At 42.4% G+C, this 20358-nt stretch overlaps 1 protein-coding gene across 1 annotated transcript in view; it reads right to left on the bottom strand.

The window, feature by feature from the left end:
* Positions 1–2398: 2398 nt before the first annotated feature.
* arhgef1a (Rho guanine nucleotide exchange factor (GEF) 1a) overlaps positions 2399–20358 on the bottom strand; it is a 40377-nt gene continuing 22417 nt past the window's right edge. Inside the window, exons 15-23 of the mRNA XM_065469955.1 lie at positions 17243–17310; positions 15921–16109; positions 14101–14187; positions 12324–12373; positions 11493–11528; positions 11357–11407; positions 6619–6939; positions 5904–6072; positions 2399–4529 (exon numbers count right to left, since the gene is read on the bottom strand). Coding sequence (XP_065326027.1) covers positions 4501–4529; positions 5904–6072; positions 6619–6939; positions 11357–11407; positions 11493–11528; positions 12324–12373; positions 14101–14187; positions 15921–16109; positions 17243–17310 — 1000 coding nt within the window. The 3' untranslated portion in view covers positions 2399–4500. The remainder of the gene's footprint in view (positions 4530–5903; positions 6073–6618; positions 6940–11356; positions 11408–11492; positions 11529–12323; positions 12374–14100; positions 14188–15920; positions 16110–17242; positions 17311–20358) is intronic.

Raw genomic sequence — 20358 nt, 5'->3', positions numbered from 1 at the left:
ATACATGAAGCAACTGTAAACATTACACACACCAACAATCAACAGGCTTGAAAGTCTAAAAAACTGAAAGACTCACTGTGGTAGAGACTGTCTGGCCATCTGTTCATGAAGTCAAGCTGAAGTTGGGTTCTGCAGCAGGACAATGATCCAAAACCATGCAATGTGTTACATCCCAAAGAAGTCTATGGGGTGAGGGGAGTAACATAAAACTAGAAAGAGAAATCAAGATCAAGCTAGCCATAAACATAAGCCTAATGAAAAAACAGGCAAACAAACCAAGGCTTCCAGAAACATCTGACATTCTGACAACCACAACAATGGCCAAAGACCCTGAAGTGATATTTCAGTCAGCTTAAATGAGCCCTGGAGAACATCTGTTGGCTGCGGGACTCAGACTTCAGCTCGCACTGGAACGTTCGCCGCCAAATGTGAAACGGTGGGAATGAGAATCAGCACCTCCAAATCCGAGGCCATGGTCCTCAGCCTGAAAAGGGTGGAGTGCCCACTCTGAGTCAGGGACGAGTTCCTGCCCCAAATAGTAGAGTTTAAGTATCTCGGGATCTTGTTCACAAGTGACGGGAGAAGGGAGCGGGAGATCCGACAGATGGATTGGTGCAGCAGCTGCAGTGATGCGGACACTGTACCGGTCTGTTGTGGTGAAGAGACAGCTGAGTGTAAAAGCAACGCTCTCAACATCAGGAAAGGAGACATGTCCCATCGTGACCATTGATGGCTCAAGAGATGGAGCTCTCTACGATACAAAAGAGGAAGCCAGTAACAGAGAATAAGTCCCTCAGAACCAGGCCAAGCAGAACTCCTGGACTCTTGGAAGTTCAGCCATCTGAGAGGGGCTCAGAATAGAGCCGCTGCTCCTCCACATCGAAAGAAGCCAGTTGAGGTGGTTCGGGCATCTGACAAGGATGCCTCCTGGGTGCCTCCTGGGTGAAGTGTTCCGGGCATGTCCCACCGGGAGGAGGCCCTGGGGCAGACCCAGGACACGCTGGAGAGATTATATCTTTCGACTGGCCTGGGAACACCTTGGTGTTCCCCCGGATAAGCTAGAGGAGGTGGCTGGGGAGAGGGAGGTCAAAATCTGACCTGAATCTGATTGAAATGCTGAGATTTTGTAAGAAGCTGAGTTACATAAGCTGGAATTTGACAGTCATCCAGGTCATGGTCTTGAGAGCATGAAAATGACAGCTGGACTTCTTAAGGGTCCTGCTGCAGCCACATTTGTTAACACTCCTCCTCCTCCATCAGGGGTCACCACAGCAGATCATCTCCTTCCATCTCACCCCATCTCCAGTATCCTCCTCTGTTCATGTCCAAACCATCTTAACCTCGCCTCTCTAACTTAACCACATGTTTTGAGACAAAATAAATCAATATGTTGATCAATTCTAAAATCTTTTCAAGACAGATAATCATAAAGAGAGCCTCAATGTTTAATAATTCATATTTCATAGTTTTGCTCTTTGGTGCTGCTTTATCTCAGGAGGTCTAAGAGCAGACAAAGGCTCTATGTGGTGGTGTTTTGGGGTTATGGGGGGAGGAGGGAGCTGCAGAGAGCCATGTAAGACTACAACTCTTAATTCCTGGTCTTTACTTTGGGTAGTGTTGATTTAATAAAATAATCCTTATTTCTATAAATGACAGCTGCACCATCTAAAGTGGAATGACGAAAACTCTCCTAATAAGACCAGATCAGTTATCTATAATGCCCACATTGTTTTTTGGGCACCACATACACAGCTAGCGGTTGAAGGATGACATGTAGCTATGTAATCAGTGGTCAGATTGGGAGTCTGATCAAATTTGATTGAAGTCAACCCCTCTACAGAGAGCTTACCAGAGTTGCTCATTTGGGAAAATTGACCTGAAACAAAAAAACAAAGGTGTATCCTCCGATGGCCAGGGCCCTGAAAGTAGGAGGAGCACATGGTGGAACCTATAGCAAATTATAGGGGAACTTGTATATGTCCCCACTTACCTTTACAGTGTAAATATGAACATACAGTATGTATAGGAGGTGCTGCTCTGATAGTCTAACTGGGTCTGTCTAACCTGCTTGGCCCTGTGGCTTTCCCACACCAGACGTATGCACAGAGGTCACACATGCAAACATCTTGAGAGGGAATCCTTATGCACTGAGAACAAAGCATTGAACATACCGAGCTGACATTATTTGTACTTTCCTGGGGTTGTATTAACAAATGGTTTCCTGGTTGTGGCTACAGATCTGGACACCTGCACTACTTTGTGGCTGCTATTTCTGCAGTTCATGGAAACCAATTTCAGAAAAGAGAAATCATATAATAAAGAAAATAATTGACACCAGAATATATTTCAGGTTATATATTTATGTAGTAATACAAATAGCACAATTGGAAAAGGGTGTGCAAAAGTAATTACAGTCCTTGTTTTTGGCTTACATTGCATTCAACCTTATATTGTAACAGGCAAACACTCTGTGCAATGAATCCACACTTTGATGCTACTATCTTATACATTTCTCATACATTCAGTATCATTGTTTTCAGTTGCTTTTGACCATTATTTACAGTCAAAATGTTGCAAATCCTGTCTTTTTAATCAATAGCTGTGCTAAATTATATCTCAGCTGACCCAATGAATTAGTTATAACTAATTCAAATCGGTTTCCATCCAGATTCACTGCAAATTTGCAGTTTTATGCAAGTCAGATCAAATACAGTTGATTTTTCTGGCAAAGACATGACAGTAGTATATCTCATGCAGCAGTCACATAAATTACCATTTAAAAAGTCACTATTGTTTCTACAATGTCTAAACTTTAATTATGCATCTGGACCAAATAGAGACTTGTAAAGGTGGTCAGAAACTGTTACTGAAATCTGTAGGTGAAAAGAAAAGAAGAAAAAATATGTTCACCTCAGATGCACACATGCTGAGAAAAAAGCTAGGCTGTTCCTTTAACTCCATATCATATAGTGTGACACCTGGATCATGAAAAGGCTTCCACTGTCTTGGCTACCACAGTTACTCAGATGGTGGTGCTGATGATGGCACTGATCCTGTCTTAAGTCTGCAAAGCATGATTTGAATAAGCTGGCTTTTTTTGGAACACCTGTTGGACACAGAAGATGTGAGAACTGAACACTTTTACCTACCAGGATATAGTCTGCACCCCCGTGAGGGGAAGAATAGATTCCACAAAAACAAAGTTCAAATGTCATGTAATCAGTCACTGCAGTAACATTTAAGAAAGCCTGGCTTCAACATAGGGTGAACTACCCAAAGCCCTTAATTATCATAAATGTCTTCAAGAAACAGAAGCTGAGGTACGTAAAGTTGTCCTCATAATCTCATGACCTGAACATCATCTTTGGAGAGATTTTAAACATGCTGTGCATGCAAAGATCATCGAAAACATCTCAGAACATGAAGAGTGGCTGAAAATTCCTAAATCCAAAATGAAAACGCTCACAAAACATTTAGATCAGCGGTCTCCAACCTTGCCAGTTTATGTCCGACAATATTTTCACGGACTGGCCTTTAAGGTGTCGCAGATAAGTACAATAAAATAAAACCAGTACCGGTACCAAAAAAGAAGATTTATTCATGACACAGGAAAAGATCCAGGGAAACCGAGTTAACGATAAAAACGATTTAAAAAAATAACGATAAAAAACGATAAAAACGCTGAAAACCATCAATTTCACACCCGAGCCTCAACCCTCGCAGCCCGGTACCGAACGACTCCGTGGCCCGGGGGTTGGGGAGCGCTGATTTAGAGTTGTGATACCTGATAGAAAAAGTTCAACATTGATCTAGTTACTTGCAGTAGTTAATATGTAAGACAAGTACTTTTTGCATACAACTGTATGTCGTCATCAAAGTATTACAACAATTAGGCACATGGGTTAGATAATACAGAGCAACAGAAGGTAGATTGATGCACAGAACATGAAAAAACAGAACATGTATGTGCTGCATCCTCCCCTTGCTGTTGGTCACAGTAGGGATCAAACTGTAGGCCGATGTATCACGTCATAAGAATTTCAACACAACATTCGAACAAACAGTGCAGTGTATCTACAATCGAAGCCCATCATTCGCCTAATGCACGAACTTTAAACCTTTAATATATCTTCAGCTTATTGATGGCAAACTGAAAGCAGGTGAAATGATGCAGTCACTGTCAGACCGTTTGATGGTTAGTATTGATTTTGTAAAATGTTTAAGTTATAGTTGTTTTTTTAATTTTATTTTATATTTTGTGTTTTTTTCCAAGTCCAAGACCTTTGGGTAAAGTGTTGATAAAAATCTTGTTTTCATTAAGACATTAAGACATTAGTAGTTGTAATACTTGTAAATTTATCATGCAATGTGTGATTAAATGTAAAACTCACTGCCACGTCAACACAAACTACTCAAAAACAAAGCAGATCAAAAATATCAAGACTTCAGATGAGCAAATATATTCATACAGTCATTAGTAGAATGAAAACATGCCAAGGATCAGATCTCCTCTGGAATATCATGAAGATCTGAAAAAAAGAGAACAAATATAAATTCAGACGTCTAACATCAGTTTAACAGTGCAAGTATCCAAACATAATGTGGGGAGGAACAAATCAAATTAAAGCTCGTGTTTTGTTTGAGGAATGAGGGATCAGGATACAAAGGCTAAGTGTAAACATGTGCTCCATCTTTTTTCTGGGAAATCAAAAAGTAAATGTTTTGGGAAACGGTGGAGGCTATGTCTTTATATCCTAATCAGACAGCCAAGTACAGTAAAAGGTCTTAAGTTTGGTATTTGCATTTGGATGCTGAGGAGAAGGGCTTAGACTAAAATGGAAGAAATCAAATGGGAACATTAGGAGTACCAAACCAAATCAGCAGTTTGGTACATTTTTTAGTTACATGTAGTTACATTTAGTTACATCTACAGATGACGATAAAGTTATTTTGTCAGAAAGTGTTTTTTAACATTTCTAAACATACTGTCCTGATGCATGCTCAGTTATACAGGTAAGTAAATCCCAAAAGGTTGACTCTGTTCATCTGGACATTTTCAGTGGGCGAAACATTTCGTCACTCATCCAGGTGACTTCTTCAGTCTCAGTTGACTGCAGGTCAGTAACCTGCTCCACCACTGAGTCCCATTCACAGAGAGCTGGGGAATGGCTGCAATCACAGAAGAGCTACCTCATCAGGCCAGGACTCTGCAGTCTATTTACACCTACAGGCCAGTGGACACTCTTTCAATGATGAGGATGTACACATCCTGGACAGGGAGGAACGCTGGTTTGAGGGCGGAGTCAAGGAGGCCATTTACGTGAAAAGGGAAAGACCATCTCTGAATGGAGGAGGGGGCCTAAGAGTACATCTGTCACCATCTTACAATGCTGTGATTGCAGCCATTCCCCAACTCTCTGTGAATGGGACTCATGGTGGTTGATCAATGGTCATGACAATTTGGATATTAATGATCAAGGAACTGACCTCCCAGCCCATTGTTCCTTCAGTGGGCTGGTTTCAGTCATTATGCAAATGTACTGTTTATAAGGTTGGAAACCTGCAGTCAGCTGAGACTGAAGGAGTCACCTGGATGAGTGACGAAACGTTTCTCCCACTGAAAACATCCAGATGAACAGAATCAAACTTTTGGGGTTCTAAACATTCTAGTTTTCTTTAGTAAGGAAAAGTTATTACTATTTTTTACACAATAACAAAATTATTTTCAGAAAAAACAACTGAGGGTTATTTTTCAATTAACACTCAATATAATTTGGGCTGTCACTTGAGAAACCGCTGTGCCAAAAACAAAAGAAATGGTAAATGGACAAGAATTATATATAAATTATAGATATAAATACATAGACAGAAGTCGGTCACATGGTGTCTGTCTGTTACCTAACCTTTGGAGCTTTCAGATGCAGTCCCATCGTCATCATCATCTGACGTCACGTATACCTCTAGGTCAATGACTTGCTGCAGGCTTGACTGGTGAACAGAATCTTGGTTGGCTTGCATGTTATAAACTCCAGAGATCTCTGTTTCTGACTGCATTGACAAAGGCTTAGACATCTAGGAAAGAGAAAATAAACATGAGTAATGGGTACAGAAAACAACGCTTCTCTAATGAAGAGAACACAGCTGATTTATAACATTATATATATATTACTCCTCTCAGAGGTTGTTTCTTCAGCCTTCTCTGCCTCTTTGTCAAATGCTTATCTTCCAAAGATCAACCTATCTGCTCCGCATTCAGTTATCAACCCAGCTCAGTCATCACCAGATCATTGCATCAGCCAGAGGTAGTGTGTCTGTTCTGTTCATGTTACCGGTCAGTTTGTTTTTCACAGCTATCCTCTTTTTCTGTTCTGATCCCCATCGAGCATATGTGATGGTCTGTATTCCCATGGACGACCTGCATCTCCTGATAGCGTTGTTCCAACTTTCTGTAAATAAACCTGTGTCGACCTTTTCCCTTTGTCCTCTGTGTGTGGGTTCATGATTCTGTTCATGACAGAAGGGTCTGGCCTCCGTGGAGTTAAAATTTGTTTAAAATCTGTGTCTTGGCGCCCCTTGTTGCCCCCATTATACTATTTCAGTATAACTAATTGAACTTACCTGAGAGGCCTGTTCTCCACAGCGCTGTGAAGCAGGTGCAACCCCACTGGTGGCTTTCATTTGTCGGACCTGCCTCTCTAGCTCAGCCCGGGCCCTCTCGCTGTCTTTGAACCGATTTTCTGCATCCCTCAGTCTCAGCAGCTCTTCCTGCAGCAGGCTGTGTTGTCTCTGCAGTAGCGCCAGTTCTCCTATGGTTGACAATACAGTGGCTTCCCGATGTCCTCCATCTCGCAACAGAGGGCGCCATACTTCACTTGGAGACATAGTGCCCTGTTGCTGCAGTAACAGCTCCAAGATTGAGTCTTGCTTAATAACAGCACCCTGCCATGTTACAAGGAGAATCCAGTGTCAAATATTTTTGGTTTGGGACAGAGTCAAATATGAAGTGTGTCTGTTATGTTGAGAGTCACCTCAAACACCGTAGAAAGATTCCACACAGCTAAGAAATGAAGTTGTGTTATTTTGTAAAGATGGATTTCCTTCCTTGTTTCTGGTAGATTTGACTTTTATTTACAAATATTTCAAACCAGTCGACCAAATAAGCACCAAAAGATTGCTGCTGATCAGCTTTAGTTTAGCTTTTACTGTGACAAAAAATAAAACATGTATAAATAAAGAAATATTAAGCACTAAATTTACAGAAAGACATAAGAGAGAGAAATAGAAAAGTGATTAATTGCACATAAAAAAGTGGCAGGAGTGAGCAGTACAAGTTTGAGCAGCACAAGCTTAAAAGTGGCAGTTAGTGCAGTGTTGCACGGAGTGTGAGTTCATGCGTCTCATGTCTGAAACGTTTCCTGTTTTACTTTGAAAGTCCGTGTCTCATGTTAATGTATCTGGTTTTGCTTCCCTTGTCTCGTTAGCCCTGATTTGCCCCAGCTGTGTTTCCCTCCTGTCTCGCATTCCCTGATTGCTCCCTCTGTGTCTTGTGTTTCTGGGTCAGTGTCGTGATCTACCATCATTCCATGCTGTGTGGGCCGTCCTTCTGCCTGCCAGTTTGGTTTTCTGTGTTTCCAGTGTAGCCAGTTCTCTGTTTTGTCATTTAGAAATAAATCTTTATTTTGAGTCTGCACTTTTGGGTCCACCTTGCCATCACTACTGCCTGCACACAGCCCTCACATGACAGAATATCGCGACAAGAACATGGACCCCGCAGACTGTTCTGCCTCGGAGTTTGAGGCCGAAATGAAGAGGTTGGTTAATTTGCTGGACCGCATCTCTCAGGCCGATAGCTTACAGGCTATGGCTGTGGGACTGAGCGCGGTGGAGGCAATGATTAAGACCAACCCCCGGCTTCATCAATTCTACATGAACACTAATCTTGGCAGCACTATAGCCGCGTGGAGGGAGCACGTCAGAGCCAGTGAGCTCGCTATCTCTCTCTCCATACCGACGCAGCAGCAGGAGCTCGCTGTGAAGCAGCTGCGTTCGCCACAGCAGCACAGACGTTTCTGCTGGAGGTTCTGGAGAACCGCTCCTGTATGACGAGCCGGAGGATTTGCAGCCCGGTCAGCTGGAGGGCTCGTGGCTCGACTCACCTCCTCCCCCTTCCTGGAGTAAACAGCGTTCACGCCGCCGCCACTCCAGGACGACTGAGCACACCCCATTCATGGGAGAAAGTGACTGTTTATTGCACTCTCCCCTCGAGCATTCCAAACCCGGACCTTCTGCAATTTCTTTCACTGTGAGCAAGACTGTTTTTCACTCAGAGGATTCTATTCTGCCTGAATCGGTTGATTCAGAGAATATAAGTCTTGTTCCCACTGGGGTTTCTGGAGAACCGTGCCATCCTTCGTCTGTTCCTGCTGGAGGGTCCGAGGGGCCCGTCCAGCCTTCATCGCCTGCCGCGCCACCACCTGCGGCTTCCATGCCGGTGCCTGCAGTGCCATCATCTGGTCCTGCTGCTGTCTGGTCCTGCCCCACAGCCGGCCTCCGGACCTCTTTCGCCTGCGCCGCCACCGTTGCTTTTCGCACAGTCGGCCTCCTGAACTGAACTGTTTTGGGCTGTTGTGCTGTCGACCTCCGGGCCAGCCCCTGAACCTCTCAGAACTGTTTACTGTGTTCCTGAGCATTTCATGGGCTTTGTTTTGGTTTGTTTTGGACTCTGGCTCCTTGTCTTTAGTTTGTTTATTTGAATTATTTTCAATATTTCTTGAAGCTGTTAAATTTAGCAGCACTCAGCGCAGTTGTGGCAGTTGCCTGCCTTCATTTTAAAAGGTTGTTACATGATTTTCAGGACGTCTTGATGCATTCTCAATCATCCAGGAAAGTAAATCTCCAAAAGTTGAATCTGTTCATCTGGACGTAGCGTTTTGTGGGAGAAACGTTTCGTCACTCATCCAAGTGACTTCTTCAGTGTCAGCTGACTGCAGGTTTCAATCTTATAAACAGTACATTTGCATAATGACTGAAACCAACCCACTGAAGGAACAATGGGCCAACATCACCATGGAGGAGAGGAAGGCACTCACATCACTTAGTGATGACAACAACATTATCATCCTTCCGGCAGACAAGGGTAGGTGCACAGTATTGCTAAACCAGAAAGACTATCATGAGAAGATTTTGTCACTGCTCAGTGATGAAAATACTTATGAGCCCCTGAAACGAGACCCAGGAAGTGGCTACAGGAAGAGGGTGATAGACTGTCTGAAGCAGTTAGAACAAGACAAGGCTATTGACCGGACCTCATACCACAGGCTGTACCCAGGGGAGTCTACACCAAGTCTGTATGGTTTACCGAAAATACATAAGCAGGGTGCACCTTTAAGACCAATTGTCTGCATGATCAACTCTGTCACCTATAACATCTCCAAGTTTCTGGCTTCGATCCTCAACCCGCTGGTGGGCAGCTCTGAACACCACATCCAGAACACCCTGGATTTTGTTGAGAAGGTGAGAGATGTCACTATGGAGGCAGATGAAACCATGGTCTCGTACGACGTTACATCTCTCTTCACTTGCATCCCAGTCACGGAAGCGTTGGAGGTAGTTTGTAAGAGATTACAGGATGACCCCAACCTCAGCAACAGGACCACTCTCAGCATCCACCAAGTGTGTTTGAAATGTGTCTTCATTCCACCTACTTCACATACAAGGGTCAGTTCTACAGGCAGAAACATGGGTGTGCCATGGGCTCCCCAGTTTCACCCATCGTGGCCAATTTGTACATGGAAGAAGTGGAAAAGAGGGCTTTGCTATCCTACCCTGGAACACCACCAAGCCATTGGTTCAGATATGTGGATGACACCTGGGTGAAAATCAAATCTCAGGATGTACTACATTTCACGGATCACATCAACTCGGTGGACCGACACATCAAATTCACCAGGGAGGATATGAAAAGTGGCAGGTTAGCCTTCTTAGACTGTGAGATTTCCATCAGTAATGGGGGACATCTAAAAGCTGACGTGTACCGTAAACCTACACATACGGATCAGTATCTAAGGTTTGACTCTCATCATCCACTGGAGCACAAACTGGGTGTCATCAGGACGCTACAACACAGAGTGAACACCATCCCCACTGACACAGCAGCCAGGGAGGCAGAAGAACATCAAGAAGGCCCTGAGTAAATGTGGTTATCCCAGCTGGACTTTTGTCAAAGCTGGAAAGGCTCCTAAAGAAAGCTCCAGCCGATCCAGGAGAGAAGGACAACCGCTGCCCAAGCGAAAACCTGTAGTGATCCCATATGTCAGGAGTATCGGAGCAGTTGAGACGCATTTTTTCTAAACACCGTGTCTCTGTGGCTTTTAAACCCCAAAACACGCTGCGCCAAAAAATTGGTCCACCCCAAGGATCGGGTCCCCCGACACAAACAGAGTAACATAGTGTACGCTGTTAAGTGCCAGGAGGATTGCCAGGATTTATACATCGGGGAAACCAAAAAACCTCTGGCGAAGCGGATGACACAACACAGAAGAGCTACCTCGTCAGGCCAGGACTCTGCAGTCTATTTACACCTACAGGCCAGTGGACACTCTTTCAATGATGAGGATGTACACATCCTGGACAGGGAGGAACGCTGGTTTGAGGGCGGAGTCAAGGGGGCCATTTACGTGAAAAGGGAAAGACCATCTCTGAATGGAGGAGGGGGCCTAAGAGTACATCTGTCACCATCTTACAATGCTGTGATTGCAGCCATTCCCCAACTCTCTGTGAATGGGACTCATGGACATTGATCAGTGGTCTTTGATCAGTGGGTTTTGGTCAGTGGTTGTTGATCAATGGTCATGAGAATTTGCATAATTATGATTAAGGAACTGACCTCACATCCCATTGTTCCTTCAGTGGGCTGGTTTCAGTCATTATGCAAATGTACTGTTTATAAGGTTTGGGGAAACCTGCAGTCAGCTGAGACTGAAGAAGTCACCTGGATGAGTGACGAAACGTTTCTCCCACAAAACGCTACGTTCAGATGAACAGAATCAACTTTTGGAGATGATTTTCAGGAATTATTTTAAATTAAAGAGGATTACAAAAGTGAACAGGAAATACTGAGTTAAGTTACGTCAACTAATTCCCCTCAGAGACATGCTTTTATAAAATGTAGTTATTAATCATGTTAGTTTTATTATAGTCAAAAAGTACATGTAATCAGAACATTGGTATTCAGATAAGCTTCAAAGTTTATCAACTTAACAAAACTAAGGTGAAGGTGACCTCGTCCTTCTGTACATAGTGTCTGTAACATATCCTGTGGTGTACGGAGTGCTGTGGCATGTTAAGTCTGACTTACCTGGAGTGCGTGAAGATAAACGCTGAGATTCACCAGCCTTTGGCAGATCTCCTGTCAAACACGAGCAGCATACTTATTACTGACTTCTGTTTTAAATGCACTTTAAATAAACAGACATACTTTAAAAGTTACTTACCATTAGCGGTGACTTGTCTTGTCGCTTCATGCATTCCTTTATTAGAGAATGAAAACAGATGAAGCAAAGTTATTACAGTTCACCAACTGAGAGAAACATTTCAGATTTTCCGTACAGATCCAGCTCAACCTGGATGGTTACACTCATGACACGCCCCCACATAGACAGAACTCACAAGGAAACAGGGGATCCGAGGCACCAATGCCCCAGACCCCACACCCAACCCAGGAGCAGCACCTACCAACGCAAGTATCCCAGGCACCATTCAACACTGCAAGGCAACATCCACTCACGTCCCCCACCACCACAAATCAGGACAGACACACAGATGCCCCTAAAACAAGAGTCCAGTAGCTGTACTGTCTTTATTATACAGGAGAGCTTAAATGTTCTCTTTCTTTTCTTAATCATTGTACTCATCAAAAACTATACTGAAATATCTACAGTGGTTCCAAAATACAAGAATGAAGGTCATATAATACATGACCTGCTGTGCTGATATTAAAATATGATTATTAGAAATATACTTGCAGTTAATGAAATTACTAAACACAAGTAAAGTTTGAATTTCACGTTGAAAGCTAAATTCTTACTGACATTATTGATGTCAAAGGTGAGCATAAAACTCCAGTTTTGCTGATAAAATAAAAGTTCTATTACCAAAGTCTTTTTGTCGATGCCTTAAACATGTGACTGTCTCAGTAAAACCTGGACAAAATTACTCAGCGGTCCCGTTAACTTTACTATATGCAGCACAAAACCAAAGAGACCATGTTCGGTTCCATAACTGCACCTCCAAACCATTTCCCATCATCAACTCTTTGTTCTCACCTTTGCTGCAATAAAATGCTGGGCTCCATTGACCAACAGCTCTTGGTCACCTGAGAAGAGACAAAACACACTCAGTACTTGTCTTGGAGCAATTTAACCTTTATTTTAACCGTTCAGCTGAAAAAAAAAGCTTTTTTATGTAATTCTCTGCACATCTGAGTTGTTGTTGTAACATAGTTTTCTGGTATCACTTTATAACGATGTCACACTATTAAGCATTAGTAAGGTATTACTAAGTGCTTAATTCATCATTTATAAAGTATTACTCTTCATTAGTATGTAATTTATAAATGTGGATATAAGTGTTTATTCTAGACTAAAACGCTCATTCATAAGGTGTCCATGGTGTCTTAAAGGTTTTCTTAATACTTCAGATTATAATTCATGCTTAGTTCAGGCAGTTACCAGCAGGCCTGGACTGGTGATCAGGCATACTGAGTATTTGTATGGTGACCCAGTGCACATGTGGGCTGATGTGTCCACATGTTTTCTTTTCTTTGTCGTTGTAATTATACTGTCCAGTAAGCAGCATGACGACCCGCTGCACATCGCACTGACAGCAGTTCATTTTCATTACTGACACCAAATCACCCAATCACATCCCTTAATGCAACCAGCCCCTCCCCTACTTTCCCCATGAATTCATGCACCTTTTTGGAAATTCAGATTTATATGGCCATTAAATAGCAGTATTTACTGGCTGAGTGCAGTAACATGCTAGGGAAATCAAGATTCCATGATAACACTCATTGATTTGGGATTCTCCTTAATGGTGGAGAACCACCTCTTAACCTGATCTCCTCCTCACCCCATAGAGCTGCTCTGAGTTCTCACTGACTGAGGAGGAGATGGAGTCCATCCATTACTTCTTTCATTTAAGCTGTTCACCTGTGTGAAACCGCTATTTAGTCTAATTCAGCTGGACTAAAGCTAACAGACCACAAACCAGACGAAAGCTTAACCTCGGGAACGATCTAAAGAAGTTCCAAAGTCTCAAACATTCCAGAGACATTTTCCTGCATTAGCAGTTTAATATGATGGACCCTTTCTTTATATTGTATACACTTATTTGTGAAGCTCTGTGAAATATTTATTATTGTTTTGTAAAAACAATATTCATGTTTTATGTTAAATGAAGAAATCTTTGTACGTTTAAGTTGAGCTGTCCTGTGGCTCCTTGGTGCAGCTTCCTCTTAAACCCCGCCTACAAACCTGCATTCAGTATTGTGCAAACCTCAGGTGTGTTATGTTTGCATCTGGCAACAAATATTTGTATGTTCTGCACTTCTTTCTGTGTTGTCTGCGTCATGTCTCTGTTGGGAAAATAGCTGAGACTTAAATTACCCTCACTTCAGAGGTCACAGAAAATTCTTAATTAACAATTAGTAATTGTCATAATTAACCATGAATTACACTATAAAATAAGCATTTATAAAACCTCTATTAACCTCACAAACAATGAGCTCATATCTTAATCATCTTAATCATTATATAGAGAAATGGGCATCCAAATACTTTGTTATTTATGTATTTAGAAATGTTACCATGAACACATTATCAGCTTATTAATCAAAAATGAACATTTATATCTGTATTCACAAATTACATACTAAATAGGAGTATTGTGTTCCAAATGATGACCTAAGCACTTACTAATACCTAACTAATGCTTGATAGTGCCACGTTATAGGTTGTTACTATTTTCTCAATGTATATCCATAATTAATTCAGTCAAATTTAAGATTAACATAAATGAGAGACTGAAACACTGACTTACTACAGTCTACCACCTCCATGTGGCTATGATGGCACAAAAGGCGGGCGTCCATGCTGAAGCCCAGAAGGAGTTCACTCAGTCTGTCCACTGTGAGGACACACACACACACGCACACACACACACACACACGCACACACACACGCACACACACACACCCACACACCCGCACACACACACACCCACACACCCGCACACACACACACACACCCACACACACACACACACACACACACCCACACACACACACACACACCCACACACACACACACACACACCCGCACACACACACACACCCACACACCCGCACACGCACACACACACACACCCACATGCACACACACACCCACACACCCGCACACACACACCCACACACACACACACGCACACACACACCCACACACACACACACCCACACACCCGCACACACACACACACACACACACACACCCGCACACGCACACACACACACGCACACACACACACGCACACACACACACCCACACACCCGCACACACACACACACACACACACACACCCGCACACGCACACACACACACACCCACATGCACACACACACCCACACACCCGCACACACCCACACACACACACACACACACATTTTTTTCTATTAACTTTACATCTTTTTCCATTTTTCTATTCCCATGTTTATTCCTCCTGGATGTCTTGCGTTTGCCACAGATCTCCTTCTCTGTGTCAAAACTGCAGCATGTCAGATGTAAATATAGTATGTCAGTCAATGGTAAGTGAGCTCGATATGGCCAAAAAAGCTGTTAACTTCCAAAGTGTCATCACGTCTCTTCTTAACCTAACTTCAACAACTCAACAAGTTTCTTCCTTTCTCGTCAGCTTTATCCCCTGTAGTTACTACAGCTCTGCACATACCCTTGTTTTGAAAATTGCTACCAGTTCACCATTCCTCAGACATCCTCTCAGTTCCTCCACACGTATATCATCTAGACCATTTGCCTTCCACTCTTCATCTTCTTCATAGCTGCCGTCACTTCCTCCTTACTTACAATGATCCTCTGTACTTGCCATATCTGTCCTTCTCTCTCTCTCATTTTCTTTATTGATCAGCTCATCAAACTACTCCTTCCATCTCAACACACTTTCTTTACTCACAGCAGACAGCACACTGTAAGCCTTTGCCTTTCTATCTCTTATTTGATGTACATTTAGCTCTTGCTCATTCCACCACCAGCTCGTCTGTTTCCAGACGATACATAAAATACTGTAGTACAGTTTTCCTCACCACTTCATCCAGCTTCTGCCATTCAATCCTGGATTTTACCTTCACTTAATTCCTTTTCTTGATTTCCAGAGGCACCTTGCAAACTACCATCTGATGCTGCCTAGCTGCATTATCTCCTGACATTACACCTACGTGCACTTTCTTTACACTTGTCCATCACCTTTTTTCAACACTCCTTTATCTGTCCTTGCATGCTTTTTGAGAAATCCACTACCATCAGCCCTACCTACCCAACACTACCTCATCACCTCTGTTCCCTCGGTCTACATGTCCACTAAAGTCTGCTTCAGTCTTGAAGCTGTAGCCTCAGCCTCAACTATCTGACAGCTTACAGTCAATTCAGAAAAAAATCAGGGGGAAAAGTGGATATAGGAGTTTGGATAGTAAATATTTTCATTCTTGTTTGCTACAAAATGTTTATTTTCTACTCATACTTAAAATGAGTAGAAAATACTCGTACAAAAAATGTTTTTTATTTTTTTGTTGAGTTCGATCAGATATTCACCTTCAAATGTGAAGCATGCTAATATGAAACATGGATAGTTACCCTCAGATGTGGCATCCAGTAATAGTTTTTCAGCACGAGGAGCTTGTGGTGTGTCGGCCCTAAACAAGTAGCGAGTGATGGGAGGCTGTAGGCTCTCCTGGCCACTTGTGACCTCTGCCAGCTCACAGAATAAAGTCACTCTTTCCTGCAGGAGCTCCAGCATCTCCTGGTCCTTGTGCTGCAGATCAGCTGATTGGATGACAATCAATCAGTCATCAGTCTAAAACAGACGTACAGAAAAACAAAGCCTGCCTCTTCATAGCTCTCGCTTGTTTATGTTGATCTGACAGAAAGGTCAGGCAGATCCCAGCCTTCACTAGACAAAATGTAAATGCTGATGCAGGATGCTTTAGTTTGAAATACAGTTCATGTAAATAACTATTCAGTTCAATTTTCAGTTTAATTTTATTTGTATGAAACAAGCTCAGACATGGTCTAAACAGGAGGAGACCAGTGCAGCTATGACTGTGGAGCAGAAATGGTCCCGTGTGTTGAGTTTACAGACTTTCCAGCTGCTGTTTTTCCTGGTGATTCTTTGGTTGACTTGTTATTTGCTTCATATCTTCATTTAACTTCCTAGTTTTAGTTTGTCCTGTTCTCAGTTCTTGGTTGTTGAGAGTTTAGTTCCACACTTGTGTCGATTCCCCGATAAGTTCATTCATGTCTGTTTCCTCGTTTAGTCACATGCTTCACTTCCTCTGCTTCTGGTTAGATGTCGCTGCCCCAAAATTGTTTGCAATCAATACATCAGAAAAAAAGCAGCTTGATCAGAGAAACTCTGTGAGGCATTTGATGGTTTTACTGTTACCATAGCTGCTTTGCTCTTTATGATTTTACTGTTTACTGTTATTCCAAACTTGTGATATGCTGTCTTCTTGTGCAAAAGCATTTACTGTGGGCAAAAACGCAATCCAAGATAATACTGGCATGTCAGAAGATCTAAATAATTACTGACACTGGCACAGATGTTCTGCCTGAATAAACACATAAGCCAAAACTGCTGTGGATACTACAGCAGTTTTCATTTTTTATATCCAGGTTTGGTATGTTTGATACTCTGACAGGGCATGGTTTGGAGATCACAGTGTTGTTTGGTCCAGTGGAACCTCTGTATTTGGTAAAAGTATGGAAACCTTTAAATAAATATTTAGGACCAAAAGGGTGAAAGAAAACCTGAGTATTCATCTTTCTGGTTAAAGTTTGTGGTAGAGAATACGTAGGCAGTTCCACCAGTAAGCCACCACAAAACCATGTCATCTTTTTCTGGTTCCCAGGTATTTGAAATGTGAATGTAATTCAGTTAGTCTGTATATTCTCCTGACCTTTGAGCCTCCTCAGATGAGCCTTGTGTTCCGACTCTATCAGGGGAAACTCCTCTCTCGATGGACACCTGAACACACAAAATCCAGACCACACATATCGTCTTATCAGTCACATAACGGACACAAATGTTTTAGATTTGTCGGTTTTTGTTCATAAACTAAGTAGTAGACATTTATACCTCAATAATTAAACAGATGGTAAAGATAGAAATTTGCAGTTTATCACAACTTGGGTCTCATTTTTGTAACTCGACTTTATTACCCTACCCCCACCTATGGTTACAAGCTCTGGGTAGTGACCAAAAAACGGGTACAAACAGAAATGAGCTTTCCCTGAAGAGTGTCTGGTCTCTGGGGTGAGGAGCTCAGCCATCTGGGAGCTCCTCCACATCTAAAAGAGCCATTTGAGGTGGTTTGGGCGTCTGATAAGGACGCCTCCAGGGTGAGGTGTTCCCAGCATGTCCCATCGGGAGGAGGCTGGAGAGCATGAGTGTCAAGATATTGAATAACACATGCATATACTGAGCTGAGGTTGAACTACACATCAAACTAATCACAGCCCCATTGCCCCCAAATTATATTTGAACCTAAATGTTAATGCAAAAATAAACATACAGACCGAAACTGGAAGCTAAAAAGATGGAAGTTATTCCCATGAAAACGATGTCCTGGGTGGATCAGATGTATGAAAAGATCTAAATACAGTGCAGTAAGTATTTCTGAATATTTCTCACTATACTGGCCCTGTGTGGTAAATCCCCCCTTTGTTGAATCATGAAGCTGAGTTAAATTTCAGTAGCCACACCCAACCCTGATTACTGTTAGACCAACTAAATCTAGAAAGACTCAAACAGACAGCACTCAGATGTATACTAAAAGATCTCAAAAAGCAACACATCATGTCACAATCTAAGCAAACTCAAAACAACTGAGAAACAAAATTTCCAAAGACTTTGGGACTCCACCACAGACGGAGAAAACATCGAACAGTGATGAACTCCCCAGGGAAAGCACCAGAATTACTCCAGGAGGTCACAGAAGAACCTACAGCAACATCTAGACCTAGAACTGCAGTCCTACTTACCTCATTAGGTCAGTCGTCATGATTCAACAGTAACAAAGAAACTGGATTGTTTTGTATTTGCTAAACACATCTTGATGATCCCCAAAGTTTGTGTCCCGTTACATCTGGCATGAAACTAACAAGCATTTAAAAAAGCGTACATCATGAACCAGCCAGCATGACCCGGACAGAGTGGCTCACCGCCAGTGGCGCATGAAGACCAGTCCCACAAGGCGCCCACCCGAGCCCCCCACATCCCCCGCATCCTCACCAATCCTGGAAGTGAGATGCATCGACCACTCCACATATCCCGCGCCACTCGCCCCACTCGGAGTCAACAGACAACACAGGAGAGATAAGAAAACGGTACCCACCCCGTCATAGGAGGGTGGGTACCATGGAGGCGCCAAGGGCGAACGCTCGTCCCCGAGAACCGCCGAGGGCCAGAAACCATAAGCGCCAGGACAAGAAGAGAGACAGCACGAGTGCAAGAGGGAGACGCAGGTGGCAGACAGCACCACCAACCCACAAGTCTCACAACCCCTATTCTTCTACACTCAGGTTTCATTTGAGTTATATAAAATTTGTTTGATCTAACACAAAGAGATGCCTTAATACAACAAAAAAGGAAGGGTTGAATTTTTTTCACAGTGAAACCTAAGATAAAGATGATCAACAGCAATCTTTAGATGCTTATTTGGTAGATTGGTTTGAAATATTTGTAAATAAAAGTCAAATCAGGCCAATGAAAGCTAGTCACAGATAGTCCCACAGTTTGATTCCCCATCACTGTCCCACAGACGCAGAGCCAGAGACAACAAGTCTGCAAAAAGGAGTGAGCCCCAAATCCTCCTAAATCACGTGGAAGACTCATTGTCAAAACCTGGATTGCACTTCTTGATACCAAAGGTGTCACAACCAGTCATTAGGTTCAGAGAGCAATTAATAAGTGTGAGAAATATGAAAGAAAAACAACAACAAAAAGATCCTCAAAATAGCAAACATCAACTTTGAGATTTGATCATTAGATCATTAGAAATCAGTAGAGGTCATTACATGGATCTCTAATGATCTATGTGAGGAAACTTGAATCAAACCATGTGCTTCAGTCCCACTGTTAGGATGAATGACCTCATCATTTCTATTTTTTAGAAAATAATAACACAAAATATTTCATTATTTTGTGTGCCTGTGAGACACAGAGATTACAATTAATCAATCAATTAGAGATACTCCTGATCTCAATTTATTGTGTATAAGTACACCTCCCCACAGAATCAGTCACTCCAAACTCTCCACCAGCATGGACAACACACAGACCTGTACATGAGCTACAAGACCACCAGCAAAAACCTTGGTGAGAAGAAATGGAAGAAATATGAATCAACCACATCTCAGTCACTACTCTCTGTGTTTTAGATCAACTGCAGGCTTTTCAAAGAGTTTTTAGGACATCCTGATAATAATTTTTATAAAGTTTCTATAAAGCAGATTGGGACAAAACCCCCTACTGACATACACTTAAACCTGATGAGCAGCTACCATAAATCTCCTCATGCTCTGCTTGCTTCAGGAGTTTCCCTGGTCGAGTACTAAGCAAACCCACCAAAGTCGTGGGGACAGGAGCCAAGGATGTATAAACTGAGAAATTTATTGTAAACATGCCTTCAGTGTGGAGGAATAGACAGGTTGAACTGAGGTAGGAATATTTTATTACTGTTTTATTATCTTAATGCTGATAAGACAGATTTGATGGTTATTGGACCACAAAAATGTCATCAGTTCTCCCAAAACTTCACCTTGAAAATGGATGACTATGTCATAAATTGCAGGGACGGGGTAAAGAACTTGGGCGCGTGATTTGACCCGGAGCGCTCCTTCCAGTCTCATGTAAAAGACACAACGACTCACCTAAGAAACAGCTAAAATTTTGATTTGTTCATCTTTTTTGTCTTCAAATAGCTGTTCAGCACTTTGTTTGAAAGTGATTTATAAATAAAAATATTATTAGTATTATTATTATTATTATTATTATTATAGGAACCACTGTGCC

Source organism: Pelmatolapia mariae, linkage group LG22 (genome assembly GCF_036321145.2).
Source record: "Pelmatolapia mariae isolate MD_Pm_ZW linkage group LG22, Pm_UMD_F_2, whole genome shotgun sequence".
Lineage (NCBI taxonomy): Eukaryota > Metazoa > Chordata > Actinopteri > Cichliformes > Cichlidae > Pelmatolapia > Pelmatolapia mariae.
This window is presented reverse-complemented; position numbering and strand designations above follow the sequence as displayed.